This window comes from Amphibalanus amphitrite, unplaced genomic scaffold (assembly GCF_019059575.1).
Source record: "Amphibalanus amphitrite isolate SeventyFive unplaced genomic scaffold, NRLGWU_Aamphi_draft 000183F_arrow, whole genome shotgun sequence".
Classification (NCBI taxonomy): domain Eukaryota; kingdom Metazoa; phylum Arthropoda; class Thecostraca; order Balanomorpha; family Balanidae; genus Amphibalanus; species Amphibalanus amphitrite.
The window spans coordinates 2,289-14,541 of NW_024881678.1; the positions used below are offsets into that span (position 1 = coordinate 2,289).

Genomic DNA, 12,253 nt, shown 5'->3' on the forward strand with positions numbered 1-12,253 from the left:
TGGGAATAGATTACATATACATCCAAGTGCACGTCTGACGAAATGGTCGTTTGGTCTGCAGCCAAGGCCTTCACGGGAGAGGGGGTAGCGACGAGCACCGCCATCCCCACCCCGCGCCCATCGACACCTGCTGGGTCGATAGAGCGCACCGCTTTCCACTCAACAGCTCTCAGAAATTCGACAAACACGCTCTTCTACTCACCAAGAATGTTACGAAGCACCTGAGTGTTAGGAATCCGACCTGTTGCACGGGACAATCACACTCCCCACAACGGGGCCACTCCCGCGTACTCCGGTCGGGAGGGCGAAAACGGCGCAGCGCACCAGACACGAGCGGCTCGGCGACTGGCCGGGTTTGTGCGCCGCCTAGCGGCCAGCTTTGAAAGCATAGGCTGGTTCGATAGTGGCCGCGGACCGGCGCGATGAGGGACGTTTGCTATGTACGGTACTACTCAAGGTCGCCTGGGCAGACAGTGAAACCGGTGAAACCTCGCACGCCGACCCAATATCACAAATCGAGCACCCCGGCCAGGACAAGGACTCCGCGACAGGGAGGGAGGGGATGGGAGGCCACGTTCAATGGGCTTTGAGAGTGGGTGGTAATTTCCCTTCTCGGTGAACTACCTCTGCTATCAACTGAATTTGCTTGTGGTGTTGTCATCTTGGCTCTTCTTTATTGAAATAATCATTGGATAAAGTTCAAATGTCAGTTGTGCACATCTATCTTGTCTCCTGATCCCACCATGGAGCAAGAAGGAACTGAGTGAGAAACTCGGGTCAGGTCATGCTTTAGGACGGCCATGAGACCGGCAGCGCAGAGCGGCTATCGAAGCAGTCAGAGGTCCCGTTCAGCACAGCATAGCAGAACTACGTGGGTTACGGGCACATAATCGCGTGGAATTTCCGACCTTGTCACGTTGTGCGCGGTTCAAAACTGACCTTCATAATTTCGATGAAAAAATAGCAAGACGCCTACTGCATCGAACTTCGGAGCATTTAAAACAGAACTGCTGGGATGACAATGTATTGCGACACGGTTCCGCTTTGCATCAGATGGGAGGCACTGGTACACACCATTCACTGAGGCAGGCCGGGCGGAAGACAATGTCAGCCAAATCACTAACGATGCGTAGGAAACTCAGCAAAAGTCACGCCGAGCACGATCGTTAGTTATCTCCCATAAAATTATCCTCAAGTAAAGGAATCCAAAGACACAGGCGAGCATGATGGAAGACGACATAGCATAGACGTTCAAGACACACGCACGAAATGTAAAACGTGAATCTCTTAGTATACCTCAGTAGGTTTCATTTAACGGTTCGCTGCTGTCATCGGCTGCAGCACGCAAATGAGATCAGCGTTTAACTTCTGAAGTAATCCGCGAGCCGGCTGTCATCTGATTCAATTATAAACGTCACATTTCTCCATCTCGCTCACGCGCTCATGTGCGCACGACTGGGCAACATACACATGTCAAACACCATTCAACATACGCGTGAGGTCACACAGTGGGGCAGTGCCTTTCCATGATGGTCCGCGCGGCTCTGTTTGCATTATACAACACAGACCATCATATTGGCCGAGAGCTCGGCACGAAACAAACCCTATAACGCACTTGGCACGATCGATGAGCTGTAGCCCGCTCCCGAGCAATGACACGATGACACATGCCTTTTTCAGAAAGGAAGCACGTTGTAAGAAATATATCGTCATTTAACCAACGTGCTTCCGTTAATCTCACCAGCCAGTCAAAGAGCAATCAATAGCGCTGCTCTCGGCTGGAAACCAACCACTGAGCGAATGTCTTTAAAAGGTCGCTCCGGTGAGCATCACTGCCATTCCGAAACGATGGTCCTGCGCCGAAAGGCCGCACTCAGCAATAAAAAACATTTCCAAAGTTTGCAGTCACCAGCATTGGTTCCGGGCTTGTAAAATTGATACAGTTCATATTACCGTAAATGCGTAAACGTGCACGAAAATAAAAAAAATGTCGTTGCTGTCTAGGAAAACGGCACATTTGGACACACAATCAAATGATATTCACACGAAACAATCAAAGGCACCGTAATTACTGCTATCATTCACAGAACAAGAATAAAGCAGGCAGATAATGATAAAGGACATTCTGAGGTGAAGAAAGCAATAAGGCACACGGGATGTCTAGTGATCTTCGTCATTAAAGTCAGGAAAGTCAAATTAAAGTTTGAACGCACTGTTATCTTGAACACATCAAATAGACTTAGACTCAACTACAGTGGTGAAATAACATTTATGTATGGTATTTGGGTGAAAGCCCAAAGAAGTTAAGATGAAAGAGGCTAAATGATCGCTTTCCAGTGATTTTACACAAATTGTAGCTTGGTTGTTTGAAATGTTTTCAGCTAAGATTCCAGGGCGCCTAGATTCATTGTCATTCAATCTTCTAACTCACACCGCTAAAAAAGACTGATAAAAGAAAGCGTTAAATTTTACCAAGAGGGCAACTTCCACGGGGGGAGGCCGCTGAGACAGCGGACCAATCCGTTTTCTGTTCATATTTTGACCTGTCGCCGCAAAGTCACATTCGGCTTTAAAATTTCGTAAAATGTTTCTCAACACAAATGCTAGCAATACGCTACAACATTTTTGTACTTTGTCCTTCCTATGACGTTGTTAAAAAGGATAAATGATAGAGGTAGCCGGCCGCAATGTTTACGGCCAAACTAAGCCGCCATTCCATGACGACTGATGCGGACGGGAAAAGGGGACACCAGTTTCATAATACTAATGCAATGGCCACATTGCATATGTTGCTGCATGTGCATCCGTAGCAACATCATCGACATACACAAAAATACGTTCAACAAACACTGCAATAAAGTAACGCACACAATGTTGTAGTCTCACTCGCGGGGCGACACATCAATACGGCATTGAGTTGCTTCGATTAAACGTCATCATGTTTTGCAACTCCTCCTGGCCGAATTTGAAGGAGTCTGTGTGCGCTGCCGAGCCGTCTCCTTCCGAGACGGTCGTGCCATACCCGGGGAAGCCAGCCGGCGCCATCTGCTGCTGCGGGTGCCGCTGCTGCTGCATGGCGGCCATCATGGCCTGCTGCTGCTGCTGCTGCTGCTGGACGGGCACCATGCCCGGCGTCCGCTGGTGCATCATCATCATCTGCTGGCCGCCCATCTGAGGCCGGAGGCCGGGCCGCATCGGTCGGACGGGCCCGCCGGGCATCATCATACCCGGCTGCATCCCGGCCGTCATGGGCGAGGCCGAGCCGGTCATGAACCTGACGGAACCGTCGACAGAACGTCAGCAACTGTTCGGGGCAGCGGGGATAGGGACATATCGTTAGCAAATCACTCTGAGCAGCGGGAACAGGAAAATGTCAGCAATCACTCCCGGCAGCAGTTCGTAGCATGAAAGAGCAGCTGCTCTCATAGCAAAACACCGTATCGTATAAAAGATCAAACACCGATTATTATTACTTCATTATGGAAATCAATAATTGCGGATCGTATGTACAGTTTATCAACCCGCGCCCCAGTGTCAGTCTGGATTTTCCACGACCTGGTGTGTGTGTGTGGGGGGGGGGGGGTGTTTGAACACCCCCCCCCTTCTAACTCGGCTCCTGGGCAACGTAGCGACACGCGGTAAGCGGCAATCGAAAGACCGTCAAAAATAAGGACGAAAACACTTCAGTCATTTTTTGGGTCAGGTCAAAGGTCAAGTCACCATGACCAGAGGTCACCAAAGGTAAAATGTTGACTATTTCAACATTTTGGAAACTGCCAACGGCTATCTCGGGAACCGATAGAGTTACAGCGCCGTGGAAAAGCGCATTCGATAGCCCTTTTACAGACCTTTCTGGGTAATGTTCTCAGATTTGATCTCAGGTCAACGGTTTAGCCTCCAGAGGGCAAAAACTCCAAAAATAGCCGTTTTTACGAAAATTGGTTTTTCGGCGATAACTTTTGACTCAAAAGAGCCATGGCATTGCTTTCGCCAGCATCGTGTTCCTCTCGTCGAGACGCGTCGAATGAACTATAAGTTGACATTGAAAGGTCAAATTGAAAATTTGACCTCAGGTCAAGGCCATGACCTGACCGGAAAAGGTCATGTTGCATATCAGTCGATCCGCAACGTCGAGACGAACACATCTAAGGCGTTTTCAGCGCTCTAGCACGCCTCTATCAGAAGTTATTAGCGAAAAACTGTTAGATTCTGTTCGTGACCTGAGATGACCTCGGGGACATAACGAGGGGTCACAATTGCCATTTTCCGGTTCAGTGTGTCAATTTTACCTACATCTCGATGTTTGAGAGTGTCTAGAATAGCGTTCGTGCAAAACAGACGCTTTTCAATTTTCTCCCATTGACTTATAATGGAGAGGCCGCAAAATTGACCTGACCTTAGGTCACCGATATCAAAATTCCGAGATATACATTTTATAGATACTGTTACCCTCATCAATCGCTGAAAGTTTCAAAGTGATCGGTCACTCGGTGTAGCTATGGCAGACATTGAAACTTTTTATGAGGTGAGGTCACTTCAAGTGACCTGGTGACCTGACCTTGAATGACCTTGGTCTGAAATTTTCACAACATATGTAGAATTGATGTATGATAAGGTGTACCAAAAACGGTGGCGCGCGTTTTTGAGATATCTGCGAAAAACCGGACGGGGGGGGGGGGTGTTCAAACACCCCCCACACTTGGGCGCGGGTTAATGAGTTAACGGAAAATCGCTGCAAGCCAATTGACAGGATAGTTGGGTTACTGACCTAATGGGTTTACTCCTCAGCCAGTCGAAACTCGAAAGTGTTTGATTCGTTAAAATTAAAGGGCACAAATAGTATGAGGGCCACGTAACCGCATTCAGTCCACCAAAACAACTGAGACTGACGCCTTCCCGCATTCCGCTTCGAGCTTGGTATTGCGAGTTTCAGAATCAAGGTCAGAGTTACAAAGGTCCAATGTTATTATTATTCAGAAAATAAAACATCTCCATGAAAACAGGTTTAAAAAATAAGCACAAACACGACCCCACAACTCTCTGATCTGATACGGCGATCGGTGAGGGATCGGGTACGAGAGGGGCGCCGGTTAATCACAAAGGCCGATAAAAACAAAGGTCCAGAGTGCAGGTGTTCGGTGGGCGAGCACCTGATGCCAGATATGATAAAAGATGCGGCCAGCCATGTTAATGTGGAGATGCAAGATTCGAAATGAAAGCGTTGAAGGGGAAAACTGTGCGGAGGGTAATAAAAGTCATCATCACTAAAAAAGCTACATTGGGCAGTTAATTTAAATGTGGTTTAAATGCTCCATATTAGGAACGGAAAACATCAAAGAACCAGAATTAGCATTACCATCTCTAAAGGATGTTCTATGCTTTAGCTCCGAAATATGCTATGTTGTCGATGCTGAAACTCACCTCGGCGGTACGGGGGCTCCCGGGTACATGTTGGCAGGCATGCCGGTCATGTGCTGCGCGCTCATGGGGACCGGCACCCGCTGCATGTGCGGCCCGCCGACAGCCGCTTGGTGCTGTTGCTGCTGCTGCTGCTGCATTTGCTGCATGGCCAGCTGCTGCTGCTGCTGTTGGTGATGGAGGTGATGCTGTTGCTGCTGTTGCTGCTCCTGTGGTTGAAGCATCATGCCAGGCTGCTGCTGCTGCTGCTGAGGCATCATGGGCGCCTGCTGCGGTCGCTGCATGGGCATGGTCTGCGGGCCGCGCGCCATGAGCTGCTGCTGCGCCGAGTAGCGCTGCTGCATCATCCTCTGGTGGTGTAGCTGCTGCATCTGCTGCATCTGTTGCTGCTGCTGCATTTGCTGTTGTTGCTGCATGTGCTGCAGCTGCTGTTGTTGCATTTGCTGCTGCTGCTGTTGCTGTTGCTGTTGCTGTTGCTGCTGCTGTCGGGACGCTGACATGGCCATGGGGTTCGCTGTGGGCTCCTCTTTGACGGCCAGCGGCGAGGCTGAGGCGGCCGGGTACTGGGGGCTGGGCGTGCTGGGAGTCACCAGCATACCCGGGCCCTGCTGGTGCTGGTGCTGCTGGATGAACTGAGCGCCCATTATCTGTCCGAATAGAAAATACAACTCAGATTAGGATTTGTAAAGGAAGGTAGGTACGTTTTTCGGCTACTAGTCGTTTATTGTTTTCGTTTCGAATTTTTGTCTAATCGTAAAAGCTTGAAATCATATGTTGTAAAGGAACTTTGACAGATCGGATTAACTGTGGTTGTATGACGTACATTATCAGCATTAAAAACTTCTCTCATTAGATTTAGAATGAAACAAACAAAGACAAAATAAGCGTACACATACATAATTTTCCCCTGTGGCACGTTTATTGACTCCCCGTCGATTGGAGCGGTTTTGGAAGATCGTTACGCTAGTAAGGGTTTTGCAATCACCAATGCTTCTGCTCAGAATTCGAGAAGACACGCTTGAGGGAAATTATTGCACTTTTTCTGCCTTACAGCATCAGAGAGCCAGCTATCACAACTGCAGAGGAAAGAGGGCCAAACTGTGAAGCCACCCACCTGTCGTTTCATCATGATTCGCTGCTTTAAGGTGAGTTCCGACTGCGACATCGGAGGCATGGGGCCCTGCTGACCGGCACCGGAGGCGGTCGGCCCCACAACAGCGGCGCCCGTCGGACTGGCGTTATCCGCTCCTCCGGCACCGGTGGCCCCGAACGGCGGCGGCGGCTGGCCCTCTCCTCCGTGCGACATCTGCCGCTGTGGCGCCTCCGGGTGGTCGAACGGTCGGCCCGCCGCTGACCGCGCCGGTCCCGCCGAACCCATCGCCGCGCCGGCACCTCCCGACGTGTCCACATTACCGTAGTGTCCGGGCGGCGGCGCTACAGAGCCCATGGCGGCAGAGCCGGCGGCCTCGCTCGAGCCGCTGTGCCGCTCCGCCATGCTGCGCAGGAACGTTGAGGCCGGCCCGCCGCTGTCACCACCAGAGGCGGGGACCGTGAGCGGTCGGTCCGGCGTCGCCGTCGCGGTCGCCGCAGCCGCCGCTGCCGCCGCCGAGTCCAGCTCTAACCCAGACTCCTCCTCCGTTCCCTCGATGAACCGGCTGAGGTCGCCGATATCCGGAATCTCGCCGTTCTCGTCCTCCTTGAACATGTCGTAGCCGTTCTTCAGCATGTTCTCGTAGTCGATGTCATTGGTCTCGCCGAATAAGTCGTCCATCAGCGCTGCAGTTTCGGCATTGAAGGGCGCCTTGGGAGCCGGGGCGGAGACGGCGCTGGAGGCGGTGCTGGCCATACAGGGCAGCTGCGACTTATCGGCGTCCGCGCCTGCCGGCCCCGCGCCCGAGGGACAGGCGGTGCTGGGTGGCTCCAGCTTCGGTCTTTTCGAGACCTCGGCATCTGGCTCTGCTGCCCGTTTTGCTGCCTGTGAAACACAGTTGCGGTAGGGCATTATTACGTTGGCATGCAGGCATATAGGTAAGATAGGAATATAATGATCAGACTCTGAAACAATCAATGTACACAGCATTGAAACAAATACAAAAACCTTGCCCTTAGTTTCTGACAAGCAGCCATTTTATACTTCCCAGAACAATGCTATATATCATTTTGTTCAGGCTTGCACTTTGACACAGACAGCGACTAAAGGCAGCCGTCCACTGTGCGGAACGCGTGCGGTCCGTACGGAATTTAACACAGAACCCTATGGACGCATCCGGTCCGTACGGAAATCGTGTGCGCTCCGTCCGGACCGCATCCGAACGGCAATCAGCTGTTGATTTTCCGTCAGCTCTCCGCATGCGTTTCGGATGCGGTTGCTACGGAGACGGAAGAGTGATGTCCGACGCGTTGAACTTTTCTGCGGAAAACGCATCCGGAACGTCCGGAACAGACGTGGTTTGGGGCCTATCGGAGGCAAACATTGTGAATTGTACGAAGAATTGGAACTCGATCATCATGAAGTAAGAAAAAATTATTTCCTTAGAATGGCAAGAGTATTCGCTGCTGGTTACTTGCAATATTTTATTTGGTAATAAGTGATAGGAAACATTTATTAGCTCTCCGCATCCGGACCGCATCCGGACCGCATCCGGACCGGATGCGGCCAGCGTGCGGCGACATTCCGGACGGACTCCGGACGGAATTCCGTCGCAGTGGACGGCGGCCTTAAGAGGGCAAGTTACAATACTGGGAAAGAGCATTCAGTACCAAAAAGTATTTACCTGCATTTGTAGGAAACCATTGTTTTCTTTCCTCTGTTCAGGGCGTTTCTTCTTGCCTTTAACATTAGTGAGCTTCTCCCTGAGTTTGTTGGTTTCCTGCTGTGACTGGTCGGTGAGTGACGTCTCAACATTGTCATAGTGCGACTGGTTGGTCTCATGGTGCCTCCTGAGAAACAAAGGCGCCACATGATCATTGGGAAATGTCAATACATTGAAAGGGCAATGTGTGACACAAATATGTGAGCTAAAGGGCTGCGCAGTTGGAGTCTTGGTCAGTAGGAGTCAAAAGTTCTGCCAGGGGTCAGGGTCTACATTGCATGGGTTTAACTAGGTTTAAGTTGTATTCAATGACTGTTTGCTGGAAAATGGTATGCTACTTTACTTCACTTCACTTTCATATTGTGTAATTAAAGAGAGTCAGAACTGGAGTTAGAACTGGAGTTCTAGTACTTTTTGAAGCAAGAATCAGAGCCACCCAAAATCTGTCAATTCCAAAGCCATAGAGATACTTTGTAGGGCAGAGTGAATTGGAAATTTGTATGCTCAAATGGCAACTGACATCTTCAGTCTGACTCTGACAAACCTAAGAAAGAACGGATTTTCAGAGCAACTGCAGTTGATGCATGTGCCTTCATATTGCCTCAAATATTTCAGAGAACAATTTGCTCTAACAGCTTTTCACAAAACTTTTCTCCAGTGATCAAAGCTTGTACAGAGTGATTCAAGCCTTTTAAATCCATCCTTTCTTAGGTTTGCTAGACTATAGGCACTGACTAGATGGACCCCGCACAGTTCAGTTCTATCCTACTGGACATTGTTGGAACCCAACCAGGTAAGTGAACCAGGTAAGTAAATTGGTGGGGAGGGGGCCTCCCAGACCCACTTGTGCACCCTTTTGTTCATCAACAAATGAATCTTCACTCACAATCATAAGCTAAGCAGGCAACCATATTTAGTGGTTCACCAAACAATGTTCTATCTGATAACGCAGGCCACTGACCTGAGGAGACCCATACGCCTCTGCAGCCGGGACAGCTGGCTGCTAGCTGGCGGCTGCTGAGACATAACCTCTGTGCCAGACATGGTCGCTGGGCTCATGGGCGTCTCGCCAGAACCATGCGGCAAGTCCTGCATTCACCAGTGAGACATCACTGAAAGAGGGAGGAAAAGTGGTGAAATTGTGGAAACCATGCTGGGTACTTGTTTTATTATTCTGTCTCTGGCAAAAAAAAAATTCAAGGGGTATCTACCTGATAGATCTAAGGATAATGATTTCCTAGGTGTTTGTTAACAAGTTTAAATTAGGGGTTTTTAACAATTTTACACTTGTAGCAACCTCTTGAGGAGGATAACCAGACAGTGTGATATAAATGAATTCTAGTATTCAGCTTCAATTCAATAAAAATTCATTCAGAAGACCTCACGAACTTGAAATTATTACAAATAACCACTTCGTAAAATACCCTTTGCCCAGGCTTGCCTGAAGATTATGAACAATACAAAGATAGCAAAACTGAACTCATGCTTTCTAATGGTGGCATCTAGTACCACTTGAGAAACTTTATTAATTTGGTGGTAGCTTTAAAAATCATTTACACAGCAATTTGTTTTTTAGCTATTATCCTTGCCTTTTATGTTCGATGCGCCACATTTGCCTACAAGCTTTTAACGTTTAATTACTCCCAGTCCCCTACAATAAAAGCTGATTTCTACTTTCTACACGAAAGGTTTGCGTAAAAACTGATATATAAACGCATGAGAACACCACAACACACGGCCAAGTAGCAAAACTCACCTTATAACCACAAACAAAAGCGCCAACTACTCAACTAACAAGATAACGGAAATCACGTCCGTCAAATTCGTAGGGGTTACGAGTTGATGAGACACACTGGTGTTGGACGCAAGAGCCAAGCTGCTACGCGCCCAAACCATTGACCTCTATAGTAACCTAGACGGGCGACTGCCGCGCCGCGGCCGGCACGGAATCGTTCCCGCATGGGGGCGCAGTGGCGCCACCTGCAAGTGGTCAGAAGTTCCCGGTCCCTGTAGACGGTCCATGTTAAGTGGGTAACTTTTGAAGTTGATTTTTATGAAAGATACAGCCTGCGGATGGCTGAAAAGGATTGATATGTAACTGAACATGCTTTCTCAAGATGTGATGTGTTCGATTGCCAACAGGATGGCTCGAGCCATGCAATAAAGTGCATTATTTCAAATGACCCGGACGCTGGCATGGTGCAAAGCATATCAAAACGTGGAGAGGCTCCCTGCCGTAGGTAAGGCCATGCGGGACGAGGAACGTACCCGCTTCCTACTCAGGTGGCAAAAGATGATCAATTAGCAACCGAAAGGGGGGGGGGTCGAACGGACCCCCCGGCCCCCTCCTCTGCAGTTTTTCGCAACTAACTCGCGTAAAAAGCGACCGATCGCGACGAAACTTTCAGTAACCTCGCGTAAATCAGTTTTACACCCACCCAAAAAAATTAATGACCCTGACCTAAATGACCTTTGACCTGTAATCTTCTTTTCGAGACCATATGTTTGGCCGGCAGATCGCGATTTGGCAATGTCGGCTCGCATTAGCCGCGCGTTTGCAGTCTTTTCGTAGTTTCAAGCGTTCAAACATGTGATAAAATGCTGCTCCCGTGCATTAGGGTGGGTGTCAAGGTCACCTGAAGGTCAGGTCAGGTCATTGACCTTTGATGACCTCGGTTCACTTTTTCGAGTTTTACATGTTTGTAGGCTAGTTTTGGAGCTGATTTTCGAATTTAGCAACCATTTTAACGTTAACGAAGTAGTTTTGGTGCCTTTGTAACATGTTACGAAGCTGTCAGAGGCGGTTGACACCTATAACGAATACCCGGCAGGATCCCTACTGGTTGACCTGACCTGACCCGACCTGGCCTAAATGCATCCAGACATCATCTGTGATCAAAACGAACATGATATTCGTGATCAGCACCCCGAAAACCTCATAGAAGCGACACTTAACGACGTTCTAACAGGTCCCGATTTTCCCGACTCTTGGGTCATTGGCCTGCCCTGGAAGGTCAACCAATGACCTAGGACCTTAAAATTGGGTATTATCGGTTTCTTCTCGTCTACTTGCAATTCCATCCCTGATAGTCTGCCAGTGCTTATATAGATCACCATCGATCTGGAATGATCATCTTATCGGCTTCCTCTCGTCTACTTGCAATTCCATCCCTGATAGTCTGCTAGTGCTTATATAAATCATCGTCGAATCTTTTCACTTTTGCCACCTAAGTAGAAAGAGCAAGTACGTTCCTGGTACTGCATGGCCTTACCTACGGCAGGGAGCCTCTCTACGCTTCGATATGCTATGCACTGCCAGCGTCCGGGTCATCTGAAATAATGCACTTGATTACATGGCTCGAGCCATCCTGTTGGCAATCGAAGACATCCACGCCTAAAGAAAGCATGTTCAGTTATATAACAATCCCTTTCAGCCATCCGCATGCTGTATCTGACATAAAAATCGACTTCAAAAGTTACCCACGTAACATGGACCGTCTACGGGGACCGGGAACTTCTGACCACTTGCAGGTGGCGCCACTGCGCCCCCATGCGGGAACAACTGCAGCGCGGCAGTCGCCCGTCTAGGTTACTATAGAGGTCAATGGCCCAAACCCAGAACAACGAGACACACTGGTTTGCATGTTCAATCTGAGAATCGATGCAATATAAAATTCAACCGTCTATTAAATGCCAAAGTATGAAAATCAATTGATAATATGCAATGAAAAGTGTTATAGAAACATAAATAGAATGAAAGATTCATGAAAAGCACAGTTTACACTTTCAAGGTCATATGACGTCATCAAAGGTCGTAGGCAGTTTTCCTAATTCCACGGTGACTTATCCTGGCTTTTCTGCAATTTTCTGCACAACCATGTAAACGAAACTACCATGTAAACGAAGCTACCTGTGAGAATCTTGCACGAAACCAGCCCGAATGCGTCCATCGTCGCAATGAAGATCTATTGTAAAGCCGTAGGGCCAAAGGGAAAATAGATAGACCACCACTTCGGCAATTC

At 48.9% G+C, this 12,253-nt stretch overlaps 1 protein-coding gene across 2 annotated transcripts; it reads right to left on the bottom strand.

The window, feature by feature from the left end:
• Window positions 1-1,008: 1,008 nt before the first annotated feature.
• LOC122384182 (mediator of RNA polymerase II transcription subunit 15-like) lies at window positions 1,009-11,907 on the bottom strand. Of its 2 annotated transcripts, XM_043371271.1 has the most exons (7): window positions 11,866-11,907; window positions 9,988-10,082; window positions 9,193-9,343; window positions 8,193-8,358; window positions 6,533-7,393; window positions 5,422-6,065; window positions 1,009-3,274 (listed from the first exon to the last, which is right to left on the bottom strand). In XM_043371271.1, exons 3-7 carry the CDS (start codon window positions 9,324-9,326, stop codon window positions 2,902-2,904), a joined length of 2,178 nt encoding a protein of 725 aa, XP_043227206.1. In that variant the 5' UTR covers window positions 9,327-9,343; window positions 9,988-10,082; window positions 11,866-11,907; the 3' UTR covers window positions 1,009-2,901. The 2 variants fall into 2 exon arrangements, with proteins under 2 accessions (XP_043227206.1, XP_043227207.1); XM_043371272.1 differs by lacking the exons at window positions 9,988-10,082; window positions 11,866-11,907 and adding an exon at window positions 9,821-9,985.
• Between the last annotated feature and the right edge of the window lie 346 nt (window positions 11,908-12,253).